Source organism: Myripristis murdjan, chromosome 14 (assembly GCF_902150065.1).
Source record: "Myripristis murdjan chromosome 14, fMyrMur1.1, whole genome shotgun sequence".
NCBI classification, from domain to species: Eukaryota; Metazoa; Chordata; class Actinopteri; order Holocentriformes; family Holocentridae; genus Myripristis; species Myripristis murdjan.
In genome coordinates, this window is record NC_043993.1 from 27,271,251 (window position 1) to 27,287,394 (window position 16,144).

The 16,144-nt window shown below is 41.4% G+C and overlaps 2 protein-coding genes across 4 annotated transcripts; both read left to right on the forward strand.

Moving 5' to 3' along the window:
* Window positions 1-457: 457 nt before the first annotated feature.
* Window positions 458-10,888, forward strand: LOC115371196 (serine/arginine repetitive matrix protein 1). 3 transcript variants are annotated; one of them, XM_030068386.1, is made up of 10 exons: window positions 458-600; window positions 2,904-2,964; window positions 3,116-3,808; window positions 4,147-4,785; window positions 8,022-8,143; window positions 8,397-8,493; window positions 9,092-9,158; window positions 9,599-9,670; window positions 9,771-9,919; window positions 10,325-10,888. In XM_030068386.1, the coding sequence occupies exons 2-9, from the start codon at window positions 2,924-2,926 to the stop codon at window positions 9,909-9,911; spliced, it is 1,872 nt and encodes a 623-aa protein (XP_029924246.1). In that variant the 5' UTR covers window positions 458-600; window positions 2,904-2,923; the 3' UTR covers window positions 9,912-9,919; window positions 10,325-10,888. The 3 variants fall into 3 exon arrangements, with proteins under 3 accessions (XP_029924246.1, XP_029924247.1, XP_029924248.1); XM_030068387.1 differs by having other exon boundaries at window positions 10,330-10,888; XM_030068388.1 differs by having other exon boundaries at window positions 3,119-3,808.
* A 1,980-nt stretch (window positions 10,889-12,868) lies between these two features.
* On the forward strand, window positions 12,869-16,122 carry LOC115372102 (SH3 domain-containing kinase-binding protein 1). Its single transcript, XM_030069831.1, has 4 exons — window positions 12,869-13,249; window positions 14,456-14,694; window positions 15,426-15,489; window positions 15,870-16,122. The coding sequence occupies exons 1-4, from the start codon at window positions 13,019-13,021 to the stop codon at window positions 15,906-15,908; spliced, it is 573 nt and encodes a 190-aa protein (XP_029925691.1). The 5' UTR covers window positions 12,869-13,018; the 3' UTR covers window positions 15,909-16,122.
* Window positions 16,123-16,144: the final 22 nt, after the last annotated feature.

Sequence of the window (16,144 nt, forward strand, 5' to 3'; positions counted from 1 at the left end):
GCCAGGGAAGAAAAGATTCAAGACGTAAGGGAGAGCATATCAGGCAGGAAGCATGATGCATATTGTTTTTGTAAGGACAAGATTAAGTTCTTATAGCATCCATGGCTGTGGTGATGGACTGCGCCACTGAGGCAGAAAGTACGTCTGAGAGAACAGCTGTTGATGCAGCAAGAGAGGTTTTAAATATTGTGGGAATAAGTGGAGAGGAAGTGCAGGGGCTTTTAAGAGGCTCTCCTGTCCTCTCTGAGCCTAGCTAGATGAAGAAATTATATTAAAGAATGGGATGAGGGATATATAAATAGGCAGATAGGAGAACCTATAGCACCAGGAAATCGCCATTTACCTGAAGTGACGCAAGGCTGGTGGGTAAAATGACATATAGTTACACGCTCTTGTCCAGTAGGTGGCGGTATGCACCTAAGAGTTGTTTACGATCCGCCTCTAAACTGATACCAGAAGAAGAAAGAGGATCGGGCGTTATTTTCCATCCAGTAGGTAGCGGTGCTGCGCCGTTTTTGGATGACAACCGCCTCTAACACAACCAACGAAGAAGAAGAAGACCAAGAAAAAGTAGAAGCTGCGTTTAGAGGACGAGCTGTGGTATGTAACGTTAATTATTCATATTTATGACTGGCACACTATGTTTTTGCTTTATTCTGTAGAATTTCATGTCACACTTGACGTCTGACTTGCGAAATAACCGTGTGTTGTTGTTCTCTGGGTGGTATATATTTATCGTTACACACAAACTACCCGAGTTAACGCTGGCTAACGTCGGTTAGCATTAGCAACGCGGTCGGCTAACGCTAACGGTAATGCTAGTTGACTTGAGCCTCCTCAGCTTAAACGCCTGAAATTAAATTATTACTAGCTCTTTAGTAAGCTCATGTAGTTAGATATTATTCAGCGCGATTTATCGTAGTATTAAGCCTTCCAGTGAACAGTTTACTTTGCACGGCGGTAGATAAATAAAGTGGGAGCGATGTCTTGTCGCTGCATAAATATTGTTTTCAGTGCCGATAAAACTAAAAATGGAAATGGAAATTTGTCCTCCTCCGGTTGGGTCGATGCAGGGGTGAAGTTAACAGAAAACCAACTCGGCCATGTATTATTAGCTGCTGAGTTTGACTTGCTGAATTAACGCGAATGAGTAATCGTGTTGATCTGATCAGGCCTAGGCAAATCGACGACGGGCCAGGTGGAGGCCTGTTTAAAAAGCCTGGTCCCTCACAACTCCGTGCATGTTAACATTAACACCAAGGGCTATTCGCTCTCGTTTTTAATTGAACTCCAAGTGTGTGGGCCGCGGCACGTAAAGAAAAGTAAGTTTTGGTGACGACGGTGAATGTTAAATGTGACTTCTTAACGCGTTCAGTGGTTGAGCTGCTCTCCTTTACTCTGCCCAGTGTGTCGGTGGGTTTCACTGACGCAGATGGCACCGCAGTGTAGAGGTGAAACCTGAAGTCAAAGTGAACACGTAGCGATAGTGGCCCGATTGTCTCCACTGTGGATCCTGGTTTCAGTCGTTTTCACGGCTGATCGATTATTCTGCCTCACCACTCCCTGTTCGGAAGAGTGATCACTCCCTAGTTGTTGCACCACACTCGGAGTCACTCAGAGGAAATATCAGAGGACTTGCCCAAGTATAATTCAAGACTGTTACCAGCTATTTTTAACGCTGATTATCCTTGGGGTCAGTTTGTCGCCATTCAATGTGCAGCGTCTCCAAATACAGGATTAATGTTGTTTCTAGGCTTCATATTTCATGACTTCCCGAATTTAAAGGGGACGCGTTGGTAAGATTAATGTGATGTTTTCAACGTCCTGAGCACAATTTGTACCCAGTTGTTGTTGTTGTTGTTGTTGTTGTTGTTTTAGCTATGTAAAATATAAGAAATATCATCATTGTACACACGTTGTTGTACACTGAGGAACTATAACATACCATTTATAATCTTCACAAAACAACCCTTTGCTCTATGGTCCTCACCAAACATAACTATACCTGTAGTAGTGAGAGAACCAGTCCAGTTCTTATGACATTTGGTAGGGAAAAACATGATTCCCTTAATCTTGGAGGTATAAGGAGGGCAGTTTAGGTAAACTTGGGTAACAGTTTTTTATTATGATCAGTTTCTGGAGGATTAAATTGCTGGAGTAAAGTTGGCCTCAATTGATTTAAAAAAAAAAAAAAAAAAAAAAAGGTTTGTAAATTTGAAGGTAACAGCAGTGTTAAAGTAACTTGACTTCATCAAAATTGTTTTCATCTGTACTTCTTTGTTTTAACGTGATAATCTTGTCAGCCCCATTGTTCCCATTGATGGGCTCGTCATTACAATTGGATCATAGCAGTCAAGCTTTGTTTAAACCACCCACAGAGCTTTATTTTAAGTTCTCTAGAACATACCATACATGTTATTTTATGTATTGTTTTATTTTATTTTTTAATGGTGCAGTCATAAAAGATGGCAGTATTAGTGTGATGTAGCTTCAAATTTCAAATTTGGCAAATGGCAGTCATAATTTCCACACCTTGACCAACAGGTGGGATAGTTCCAGTGTTTAAAAATAGTGACTACTGTCTAAATGTTTGCAGTGGTTAAATTACAATATGATATGCACTACTCAAAATGACTGAATGCATTTGGAAGAAACCTGACAGTCAGCTAGATATTCAGGTGGTTTAAATGACAATTTTATCTGAACACACAGTCATTGAAGCTTATTAAATTCCATAATGGAGTCATCCCATGGCTTGCCAGGTTTATGATTGTGGCTAAATTTGGCTATCTAGCAAGTATAGCTGCAGTTCCATTTACTATCTCTCTATATATTAATGTATCTGCTCAGGGGTTTCATGAGCTTCAGTGTTTTTTATTTGTTCTTTGTTTTTTTGTCCATAGATTACTTCTTAACGCCAAAGATGGTGCGACCTCATTTTGGACCCCCACGCTACAAGCCCAGGTAATGCAGACATTGCTTAAGTGAAGCTAAAACTGGTGTCTGGTGTTTTTATGTTGTGGTTTGCCCTTCCATTGTTAGGCCTATATGATATCCTTGCTACTGATGCTACCATTATGACTATACTGCTATTTCTTGTGTCTTTGTGTCCTAGCAGACCCTACACAGATGGTCCAGGCATTGTGCCAAATGAACACTACAACCCCAACTCTAGTCGAAATCGAAGAGATGTCCAGGACTACCCAGGAAAGGCTCCCTCAAATTGGAGAGAACCCAGAGGTAGAGGACGACCCACCTTTGGCAAAAGAGTCCCACTGATGGGAGAACAAAGGCAGCCAGCTTTCAATCAATGGAGGTCCCACAACCAGAATTCCTTTCAAGAATACCCTCCCCAAATGGAACCACACCATGGCCAGAGGAGGCCCTCCCCATCCAGGCCAATCCGTCCCCCCCATGTCCAGCATCAATCTTCTTCACGTAATCCTGTACAGGGGTCCCCAGGCCAGAGGGGACCACCTTTTCATGGCCACTCTTCTGGTCATAGGTCACCCTCACCAAGGCATTATCGTAATCACCCAGCTGACAGGAGGCCAGGCTCTCCACCACCCTACCAGGGTTCCTTCAGGGGCCCCAAAAGGCAGCCAGGTTTCCCCCCTCCGGAACAGCGGGGTCGAGACCCTCGCGGCCATTACAGTCCCAGAGAAAAGCCATATGAACACTCATCTCATGGTATGAAGCGCTGGAATGGGGCTGGAGTGTTCTCTCATCCGCACAGTGGAGAACACGGATCCTCTGGCTCACAGAGGAAGCCCAGAGAGTTACATGGGAGAGGCCCATGTCCAGAGAGGTACAGGAGTACAGCAACAGCCCAGGCTGGGTAAAATTATTAAAGGGGAGGCCTGAAGCTGGTCCAGTCCTCCCTGTCACAGGGGTCATAATGGTTACCTCTACCCTGCCCCAACTCATAGTTGTTAAAGGGTATTAATTGGGATCTGATGTAAATGTGGTTTTCACCTGCCACTGAGAATATGTCAGCTGTAATTGCTCATTTAAAGTTTACCTCTTCTACCTATTTCATACTTTATGAAGGGGCAGGATAAAGATAAGTTAAAATTCCGTTTCCCACTTAACACGGCAGTGGATCTACCATTATAATTATGTCTCTATTGTTTGATGGATATGCAGGTGGTCAACTGAGCAAGATTCCAGGCGACATCGTGGTGAGATGGAGAGGGAGGGCAGGAGGTCCCACAGTACAGAGAAGCCACAAGAAGTCCATTCTCACCTGCCCCCTTACAGATCTCCCTCCTGGAAAGGAGGTCCGTCATCATCCTCTTACCATAACAGCTCTCAGGAGAGGCAAGTGGCTGTGCCCCGCAAGAGGAGGATGTCAGACCTCAGCCTGCCCTCCACAGGCCCTCCACCGGAACATAGCAATCCCAAGCACCCAAGGAGAGAGAGACCTCAGCCCCTCAATGTTCCCAGGTCATTTGGTGGCAAACCCTTGTCTCTGCGGGATAGGAGTCGCATAATGAAGGGCAGACAATTCAGAGCGGAGTCAGTGATGAAGCTCAGAGCACCCCCAATGTTGAAACCCAAGCCTCGCATGGGAGAGTTTCCTCCACGGAGAAATGTCAGTTCTATTCTTGCCATCAGGAAGAAGCGTTTCGAGTCAAATGCTGTTCCCCCAACTAAGTTGGAGCTGAAGAGGGCAAAGCCACATCAGTCACCACCCAGCCTTGATGGCAATTCAAGCAAGTCTTCAAGAGACTCTGATACCGTGAAAGAAAAGGTGGAGTCTCGTCGGTCCTTAAGCACACACAGGTACGGTATTTTCCTTCTCACACAGTGCGCAGGGGCTTGATGATGAATTAGGAGGTCAAGAAACGATTTCTCTATATGAAGGGGGTGCCAGCAGTGGAAAATGGAATTATCGTGCTGAGCTGTAAATGTGCAACATTGATTCAGTTGATGATACACCCTGCAAAGATTTTGAGATAACCTTGATATCACTGCATACTGCAAATGTTGCGAAATGCCGTCATATGGAGTTGGCTGAAGAGAAGTTACAAAGTTTGTGCTCAAGTGATTCATAGCGTCGTTAATGACAGCCTGTCTTAAAACCTGAAAAACAGATCATGCATGTTATAAGGAGTGAGGAAAAATGAGCTGACCTGTGTCGCTAAGGATTCCCCAACTTTGTCAATATTGAGGGTCAAAAGCAAGAAGTTTGTGCTGTTGAGGATGTTGTAAAGACCCCGTCATCCTTCCTATAGAGCAAAACCACCCGAAGATCAGTTCCTACATGTAGCCCAACCAGTGTATGTATGTCTAGGTCCCAAAAATGAAGTGATGGACGTGAGGAAACCTGCATATAACCTGAAGTAAATTTGCGCAATGCAACAGTGCTCCGCTTAAATCAGTGAAAACATGCCGACACTTGTATCCTGGGAGAAGAGATGCATCAGTATCGGAGTTCATAAACGATGACTGAGGACTGTGGAGAAAGTGCATCAGTTCAGGAGATATTTCATAGCACTAGCTGAAACACAAGGCAGCTTGGTCATTAATTAACCAGCATATGTGAGCATGGAATTTCCTAACAAAGCCAGACTGAGTGGTGTTTTTTCATGTTGAATGTTGTTCCAATGTCAAGACAGATAATTATGATCTCTTGACCACAAAGAAACAAAAGTCTTAAGTCACTGAAGAGGAATTTCTGTTTCTGAAGAACATTACTTGCAATCAGTTAGGCGTCAAACTGCATCTGCATTGACAGATAAATATGGACACTTCTGGCACCATAGTTGATGCATTTTAAAGTATCTTTTAAGCACATTACTATCTAAATTAAGTTTTGTGAATTGTAAAAAGAAAGTTACTTGTAAAAAAACAATCTGAAATGCTTAAGCCCCTGGATGAAGAAAACAAGCAAACAGTGGACCTTTTCCCTCTTTTTTTTGACCTGTAGAGCATTTCACTCACTGTATAACTCACATTTCAATTAGTCATTTTTACCCTTGAATGTCCCCCAAACATGTATATCTACTGTATTCAAACATAACACCCTTGGAGTAACAGCTGGTTCCTGCTTCACATGGAAATGAAGTCAACACAGTGCACACAGAATTCTGTAATTGCAGCCAAAAGGACTGGGTGATTGGAGTCATGCCTGTTGGCATTCATTACCTGAAATCTGAAATAACACAGGCACAACTGCACCATCTTTGTCCAGAGATGGTTGAAGAACAAGGGAACCAGATTACCAGCCAACGAGAATACCTTTTTTAATGATGTTGGAGTATGGAGAGCTTAATTTTCCCACAGCACCTCTAACACACTGGAGATTTCAGGTGTGCAGCAGTCTTCGAGTGTGAGAGCACAAGTATTAAATTACACAGATGGCAGGTCTATGCACATTTACCCACATAAAGAATGAACAAAGCCTTAATTGGAGCACAGTGTTGAGTAACGGTTACATCAGTTGTTGCAAGAATCGCACCTGTCAGCGGAACAAGACTTGAAGCATTCGTCAGGCTGGAAAAGACACTTGTCGATGGACATTTGGAGAATGAGACACAACAAACACACAAGAAGACATTCCACAGAGTGAAGATAAAATTTAAAAGGCTTTAACAAATGGTGAAAGAAGAAGACAGACCTACTGGGTATGACCAGAGAAGAGTGTGCTAACAAGACTAAACCTTGAAACCTGAGATAAGGTGCTAAAATTCCAACTTAAGGATGCAACGCGGGGAACAACTTGAGATCAGCTTGCTGTATGCCGTATTATCATGACCACCTCGATCTACTTGTATTCCTATAAATATTGCTCAATTGGGGCAGGAGCTACAATTCAACATGGTGTGGTTGGTTCCTCTGTCTGGTCAGTCATGACTAAAACATAATCATGAGTGTTCACCAAGTGATACAGACAACACTAAATATTCAGTAACTGCATGTTGACAGAAAGGCTGTTGAAAAGATTCTCTGTCAACAAAAGGGAGTTTCTCGTGTGACACTTAAAATCTCTGTTTCAACCCTTGATTTGTATCCAGCATCGACGTGCAAATAATGACACCGCATTTTCCTCTTTGATGAAAAAAGAAGTTGTCCAGTACTTGGTATGCCATTCTACCTGGAAAAACTATTTCAAGAAGAGGAAAAGATGGCACTGAATTAAACAGGCAGTTGTCATTACTAAACCCAAGTCATTTTGTAGAAAATGCCCAAAGCCCAGATTAACACGAAGACATAGAGGGTGGAAGAGGTGTGAGCATGGCAGAACCCTAAAGTAAATTACATTGAATCCTGGCCTTGTGGGTGGCAGTCAAACACTGGCTTGCTTCATTATGCCCACCACACAATTTGGAGAGGAAGATGATGAGCTTACTAATCACCAACTTGGACATGGCAGTTCAGAAATAAAATGTTTCGATGATTCAGCATCCCTCATTCACTTTATTTGGTAATGGTCTTGGCCCAGTGAATAAGATCCGAAGACAACTACAGGAGCAATTAGGAATGGCTCAAAGATAAACTTCAAGATCAGTCTCCAACACTGACATCAAGACGTTGGCCTCCCTTGCTTCAAAGAAAGGATGATAGAAGAATTTCTGATGTGTCGTAGACAAATTTCATGTTTCCTCCGCAAGATATGCTCAAGCTCTGGCAATCACTGAATAAATGAGGAGAGCTCAAATTGATTCAGGGTACAGTAATAGGAGTAAAGCAGCATGGAGATTCCATGGTTTTTGTAAGTACCCCTGTGTGATACGTGGCTTTGATCATTTTCTGCCTGCCAAACAATGCTGTTCATCAGTAGTTTGTTGTAGAATGCTTACAAAAAATGAAATGTTTATATTGCTAGAGAGAGATTAGATATCTTGTCCTTCTATTTTTACTTGCCATTCTATGTTTGACATTTAACATTGTGATGACCTGCAAAAATTACCTTTAAAATTTGTACATTGAGGAACACCTGTAAATGCAGCCTCACACAGTACTGACTGAAATGCTGGTGTCCTTAATACTCAGTGCCTTTACTTATCTCTCCCCAGCTCCTCCCCCATAGAGAAACTGTCGTGTGATCTCGTTGTCGTCTCCCACTGGCAAGCTGGGCCAAGCTCCAGCTCTAAAGGCTGTTCATCCCCAAGGGATCACAGCCCCAAGTCTAAGACAGGTACTGTAGGTGAGCTCTGTTTGGCAGATGTAAATAGGGGAAAGCCACAGACTCATATCTTTATTGCTTGTCTATAAAATTGTTTTTGTATGTCTCCATGCATATCTACATCTTCTGTCTACACATACTGAGCCCTTGTTGATTTAAGTTTACCAGTATATTATTTGACATTCAGCTTCAGATACAGGGCATGATTTCCCCTTGTGGATCAATAAAGTATTTCTGATTCTGATATTTTCTCCCTCATTTTTAGAACGCAGTTCAGATTCGGATGCCAATCCAAAAACTCACGACTCCAGATCATCATTCAGTGATCGCCGAGGGGGCCCTTCGGATAAGAGGAATTTTCGGTAGGTTGCATAAAATGCAACTTAATTTCTCCAAGAGAAGGACATATCTTTGTGTGACAGTTTGTACTCCTTAAAGAGGGATGCCATCCATTTTTTAACTAGAAACTGCAGAACTGACCTTGAATTTGTGATGTCGGTGGGATGTAAAATCTTGCCCACTGATACAACATGCTGATACAACAGTATCAGCATGTTTGACAATGCTGATACTGTTAAAATGTAAGATTTTGTGGGAGTTCTTGCAGCCAAAAGATGTCAGATTTTATGTCCATTCCCATTTGCATTGCTAGAATTTAAGTTTGAGTGGACAGCTCAGCCTAGCATCATGTAGCTCCACACTGTTGGTACACAGTTAATTTTCTGTGGAGCTTGCCCCTGATGTGACTTTAGTGTTATTGTCAACATAACTGTGTTCACTTTAGGAAAGAGTGCTGCAAGTTCACACACATTGACTGAACTGTACAGTGGGCAAAGAAATAACCTATGCATTTTCTTAAAATGGATGCTGTTCTTTTTCAGTACCCTTTTAACAAGGAGCTGTTGATTGCACACTCTGCAGATAATGTGCATTTTCTGATGTTCATTTGTTGTTTTGCAGGCCAATGAACATGATGCAGGAGAGCTACAGACCTATGAAGCCCTTCAGGAGACCAGGACCCCCTCCGGTGAACAGCACTTTAAAATAATTACTGTGCATGTGTGCAAGTTACATAATTAATAATTTAAGGCTAGCAGGGGTCAAGAGCTGCGTGGAATTTGTCAAATTCTTTTTCATTTAATTTGTTTGCAATGTAAAATTTCTAATAAATGAAAAAAGGAGGCAGTTGATGGCACAGCTATGGTGGCACAGCTACTTAATCATCTTGGCTTTTCGCTTTCCTAAATATCTTCAGTGGCTTTCAGCAATCAGTGCTAAATGTAAGTTTAAATGTGTCAGCTCATATGTTAGACAGCAGTGGAACCATTTTAATTTTGTATTTTGGTTTTCATGATTATTTGACAAAAGCCTTGGGTATAACATTTCCAAATACAATTGTTGCTCTAGCATAAGAAATTAAGTAAAAGTAGATTTTGTATTAATGCAGCTTTCACTCATGTTTTATAGAGACAGAGGTTGCCTGGTGGTCCCAGAAGGCCCCCCCCTGAAATGGCCATAAACTTCAGAAGACCCCTCATGGTATGCACGACTTCTTCAGTGCTTAATTGCTTCCTCAGTGAAATTTTAACCTTTGAGTCTGTCTCAGTGACTAATATTTTGATATCTGGTGGTTCTTCAGGAGGGCTTTGTGCCACGTCCCTTCCCACATCAGAAACCAGTTTTCAGAAAAAGCCAGAGCATCATGTCCAAATACCGCAACATGCAGGTGATGCGGCAGCGGCCACCATACAGCCGAGGACCCAACCAACAGCGCTGGTGACACCTCTGGTGAGTTGGGTCAGATTATTTGGGTTTCTCTATTATGTGTTGAGAATGACATTAAATCTATTTCTGTAGTGCATGCAGATAAACTGCAGGTTTAGGAAAGTTAAGCCGTTAAGAGAACTGTTTTTGTTCTGTTTTTCTATTATTATCATTATTATTATTATTATTATTGGGGCCACAAAAGTCCAGGAATTTATTGAGTAATAAGTTTTGACTCTGATGCAGATACTGTTTTACATCTGAAAATTCAATACTACAGTGCTATGATGAGAAAAAACAAAGCAACATAGACATTTCAGTTTGAGAAATCGCTGTCTGAAATTTACCGAAAAAAATCCAAAAAATTGTGTATTTAAAGGTTGTTTTAATTAATAATTAATTTGACATTTGTTTTTCTTTTTGTCTCAGAACAGGTGCCTGGCTCTACAAACATGATCTTGAGAAGATCTTCACCACTGAGTTGACTGCACAATCCCTCTGCTCTTTACATACTTTAACCTGTCCATATTTTCTGGATCTGTGCTCTTGTTTACAAGAGTTACTTGTAAATAAATGTTTTAAGTTATATATTTGAGGTCATTCAGTACTTTGTGGTAGGGTGTTTGTATTCAAGGAATGCCATTACATTCTCTTGTCCAGCTTTTTCCCTGCTTATGTTGATTTTTGACTTACTGCTTGTGATAACAGCAAACATTTCATTGGATTTTATGATTTTAGTGTATTTTTTGTATGCCAACAGTAAAAATAACTTCTGGGATTTCTGGGTCATTGAGTCAAAGTAAAGTTTACTTTAATATCAAGTCTTTACAAAAGGTATTTAGTTGAAGTGTCTTGTCTGATGATTTTGGGATGTTGGAAGATTTTGATTCTGAACTCATCAAATGACAATCACCTACTTCTTGTAAAACCTGTATGATTATATGTTCATTGTATTGTCTGAGACCTCAAATAAAACGTTCAGCGACCTTCAGTCAAAAATTGTCTTTATTTTGCACAAACATGGGTTCACAGAGATAAGATTAAATCACTCACAAAAAGACAGCAGTGAACAGCATCCAAACAGGTGTGTCAGTATTGAAATAGAAAGGGGTTTGGATTAATCAGACTTGTAGTTATTTTTAATAACAACTGAAAGATGAAGTGTCACTGTCGCAGTTTCAGTCAGACAGCAGGATGTGTAGTAGAGACAGTTTAATTTTTCTGCTTTGGTGTCATTCAGACGGGCTGTAACTCCTGTTGAGGTCTTGCTTAAAGGTGTGAATCTTTGGCTTATAGTTAGCCCAGTTTGACTATGATTCACTAGTTGACGATTTAAGGAAAACATTCCATTTTTTCCATTGATTCATTTTGATTTGAGGTTGGAAACCAAGCCAAAAATGAATATCCATTAATAAATGTGCAATAATGTAAAACTGGAATTTTCCTAACGAAACGTGGGGGGAATAGGCAGCAGAATCACTAACATGATTTATTCCTTTCAATGGGCATGCCATTTAAAACACGTCCTGTAATTTGTCACTGCCAGATAGGGTGAAATTTTTTAGGGACTTTCTCTTGTTTGGTCACGCTGTCTTTCTTATGATACTTTTTTTTGGTGTAACTTTACACCACAGCCTGGCCCTTTAAACCCATCGAGTGCCCTTCACTCTGCCACACTGTATGCCCTGCCCTGGTGGTATTTCTAAGCAGAGCTGAGTACTACACAGTCCTGTGCTAAACTTAGCCCTGACAGTAGCACTTCTCATCACAACATACTCTCCAGACCAGCGGGGTACAATGGAACCCTGGGTGGACGGTGTCGGGTTACCGCAGATGCCGCTGTATTTCACCAGTAACCCTGGCAAAACAAGGTGAGTGTATGCACCCAGTTCTTGTCAGTAACTGAAAATAATCTTGTTATTGGGTTAGTCTGTTTTCTAATGAGTGTAAAATCTTATCACTGAGCTCCTGCGCATTGGTTCCAGCATGTATGGCACATTTGTTAACGGCTATGGCATGAGAACAAGAAAACAGACTCCTCTTACTGCACTCCACCCTTGTTTAGTTTCCACAAATTTGACCAAGAATGACCACAGCTGAATGTACAATTTGGGGTGTACGTCATAAAGAACACAGGGATGTTTACAGCAGAATAAATGACCTTTTTTCAATAATAAACAACAGTTCTGTTTTCTGAATAATAAAAAGAATAGCATGAGGTTGTTGTCAACCTGCTGCAATGAGCTGATTGGTGTCTTTTGTACAGATGACTTGTGCTCCACTGACTCACTCTAATCTGTCGTTTGTAGATTTAGACTTTAAGACTGCAGCTTTTTCTCTCTTTCATTGTCACCTTCTGCACTTTACCTTGGTATTCTTCTCTGTCACGATGGGCAACTATAACTCTGCCCTCATTCCTGGTAAGCCTTGCAACCGTTGCTATTACACCTGTTGCAGCATAAAGCATGTTTGATATGAATTCATGTTCAGAGGCTGAGTGTCAGGCTTTGGAATCACACAGAAATCACAAAAAAATATGCTTTATACTGGTGGCCTTCAAGTACTAATAGATTCTGCTCGAGCCCAGGCTTGTTTTAACATCTGTTCTCTATTTCTCTCAAAGACACTGAAGAGTTTGATTCAATTGTGTCAGTCGTGGAGAGGCTGAATGAGCAGGCAGCTCACGGTGCAGATGAGAGATTACAGTCAGAGCTTCCAACTTTGGGAAGTATACATTTACACTAGTTCTGCAATATTAAGACATGCCAGTGAAAAATATTACCATATGTTGGAGAGAAGCTGTAACATTATTAGATTTTGTTTTGTAATTCATTCTAATGTGGTTCATGGTGTGAATTGGTAGTTCATTATAATGGGGTTCATTATGTGAAGACTGAATATATCTATCTATCTACCTGTCTATCTATCTATCTATCTATCTAGATAGATAGATAGATAAGTTACTGTGGTCTGTTTGTGTCCCCTCTGTCCTTGGGATACATATAACTTTTTTGCGGTGGCCATCAATGTGGCACATGCATGCAGTCACAGTTGAAATGGCACTTCACCCATCATATATTTGAACTATATTTCGAAACATTACAACCACATTGTTGAAATACGATGTTAAAGGTCCTCCTTGAAGAGTCAGTTACACCAAAAGCTGGTGCAGCACATAGTCCATGCACATTATGGGTGAAATGCCCCTTGAATATTTGTCTTTTGCTTAATCAGATGTCTCAAACTAGACTCGACTTACAGGTAACACTTAGGATGGAGCTGGAAAGAAAAGATACCAAAGAAAAGAGAGAGGAGCTGGATTCCCTCTCGTCAAACCTTCAAGAAAACACCCAGGTAACATACAAAAATGGCCTGTCTGATCAGTGAGTATAAGATACACTATGTGGACAAAGTATTGGGCCACCTACAGATTTTATGACATCCCATTCTAAATCCATAGGCATTACTGTGGAGCTGTTCCCCCCTTTGCAGCTTTAACAGCCTCCACTCTTCTGGGAAGGCTTTCTACAAGATTTTGGAGTGTGTCTGTGGGAATTTTTGCCCGTTCATCCAGAAGAGCATTTGAGAGGTCAGAGAATGATGTTGGACCAGAGGGCCTGGCTCGCAATCTCTGTTCTAGTTCATCCCAAAGGTGTTGGATGGGGTTGAGGTCGGGGCTCTGTGCAGGACAGTCAAGTTCTTCCACACCAAACTCAGCCAGCCATGCCTTCATGGAGCTGCTTTATGCACTGGGCCACAGTCATGCTGGCACAATGCAGTCAGGCAAGGAACATTCTCCTGGTATTTGCCCAACCCAGACTCATCCATCAGAGCGCCAGATAGAGAAGCGTGATTGGTCGCTCCACAGAAGACGTTTCCACCACATCAGAGTCCAGTGACGGCGTGCTTTACACCACTCCATCCGATGCTTGGCATTGTGCTTGCTGATGTGAGGCTATAGAAACCCATGCCATGAAGCTCCTGGCGCACAGTTTTTGTGCTGATGTTGATGCCAGAGGACGTTTGGAGCTCTACAGTTATTCAGTCAGCAGAGCGTTGGCCACTTTTACGCACTATGCTCCATAGCGCTCGACGACCCCGCTCTGTAACTTTATGTGGTGCTGCCTCCTGGTGGCTGAGTTGCTGTGGTTCCTAAACACTTCCACTTTGCAATAATCCCACTTACAACTAATGGTGGAATATCTAGGAGGGAAGAAATTTCACCAACTGACTTGCTGCAACAATGGCATCCTATTACATTACTATTACAGTACCAGGCTGGTATTCAGTGACCCATTCTTTCACAAATGTTTGTAATGGCAGACTCTCGCGTGGCTAGGTGCTTGACCTTATACATCTGTGGCAATGGCACTGAATAAAACACTTCAATTCAGTGATTAAAAGGTGTGTCCCAGTACCTTTGTCTATATAGTGTATATACTGTGCACAGTACATCTGCACATTCTCCACATGGCACTATTTTGCTCTGATGTGATTCATAATTTCCTCAGTTATGACTCAGCAGCTGTTTAGCTAGTAACAATGGGTTGTTCTCCACAGGCAGCTGAAACTAAAACCAGTGTGCCGACAAAGTCCTCCACTCCCTGCACCAGCGCTGCTCCCCCCATCTCTGCTGAGGCTCTGTCTGCCATCCTGCACCCTGCCCTGCCCCGACCTCCCACTTCCAACCTCAAGCCCAGCAGAAATTCAGCGGCACACACTTCACCAACTGTGGAGCAACTGCAGTCAGAGCTGAGAGAGCTGAGGGATGAGCTGGAGCTGATGAGGACTCAGCACAAGTATGGCTTTCTTTATATCTATCCAGGAGCACACCTAGGAATAATGAGAATCCTACACCCAGGTGGAGACTCTGGTAATCTTGTCCCCAGATTAATCTCTGCCCAACACTCCCCGATGGATTCATTTACTGATGAATTGACAAACATCTCCCAAGTTTTAGGTGCAACCCTGGCAGCTCTAATCAGCTGTCATATCCATTTCTAGCTTGTGAACCAGGCGAATCTGCAAGCTCATGTTATTTCTCTGGCAGATTGGTATTTTCTCTGGCCCCCTGCCGTTCAGACAGGTTTCCAGCTGACCTGGTCCATGTCGGGCCAGTCATAACTGTTTTCTAATATGGGGCGGAAATGATGCAATGAGTGTCCTTTGTTTTAGCCCGCACAGGAAAAATCTGGTCAAATTTTATTCCTTCTTATTTAATTCTATCTCAATCATGCGACAGTTGCTGTGTCATATTTCTGATGTTGTATTTGTTTGCAGTTATGTAGATTTTAACCCAACCCAATTTTTCAGAATGGGCAGTGTGAGATAAAAGTATATATATATATATATATATATATATATATATATATATATATATATATATATATATATATATATATATATATATATATATATATATATATTATTTATAACTAATACAGTTCAAAATTCTGCTTCAGCGTGTAAGTTTTCAGTTTTGGTTTGCACTAATTTGCCAATATCTGTTTGTTTGTTTGTTTTTTTTTAGTAAAGAGATTAAACTTCTGATGAATGAACTAGATGAGGAGAAAAGGATTCGCTTGACATTACAGGTACGGCATGAACAAATGTATCAAAACAATTTGGTTGTTAATCCATAAATATTGTTTTACTGTCACTTTTATGGCTTTGTCTTGGTCTTTTATTTATATTTACCATAATCAGAAGTACCATTTTGTTTGTCCTGTCTGTCAATACAGTTTATTTAAATCCATAATGTCAGTGTGAGGTTATGTGACTGTGCAAAAAAAGATTTCATGCTCCTAGAGTTTCTGGACTTTATGTTGCACTTAAAAAGACTGTGGCATCTTAAATGTCAAAATATGACAAAATAATAATAATGGAATTATCAAAATGTTTAAAAAAGTATCTACGCACAGTTTAATGTGGGCTGAACCAGCGTGAGGTTAAAATCTTGCACTCTCTGTCTCAGATGGAGATACAACGGATGAAGAAGCACATGTCGAAATGAGCTGGGCGGAGAACACCAACACAGTCAAGGCAACTTTATTTTGACGGAACAAAGTCAAAGAATGATGTCCTACTGTGTACTGGCCTGTGATTTAAGTTTTGGATTTTTTTTTTACAAAAGGTACAAAAACAAACAAAAAAACATCCTCCTTGCTTCTTCAGAAATATCTGTGACTTACTGAAACGTATGTTCATCTAAAATGGTAATTGATGGCATTTTTCCTGTGATTTTTTTTA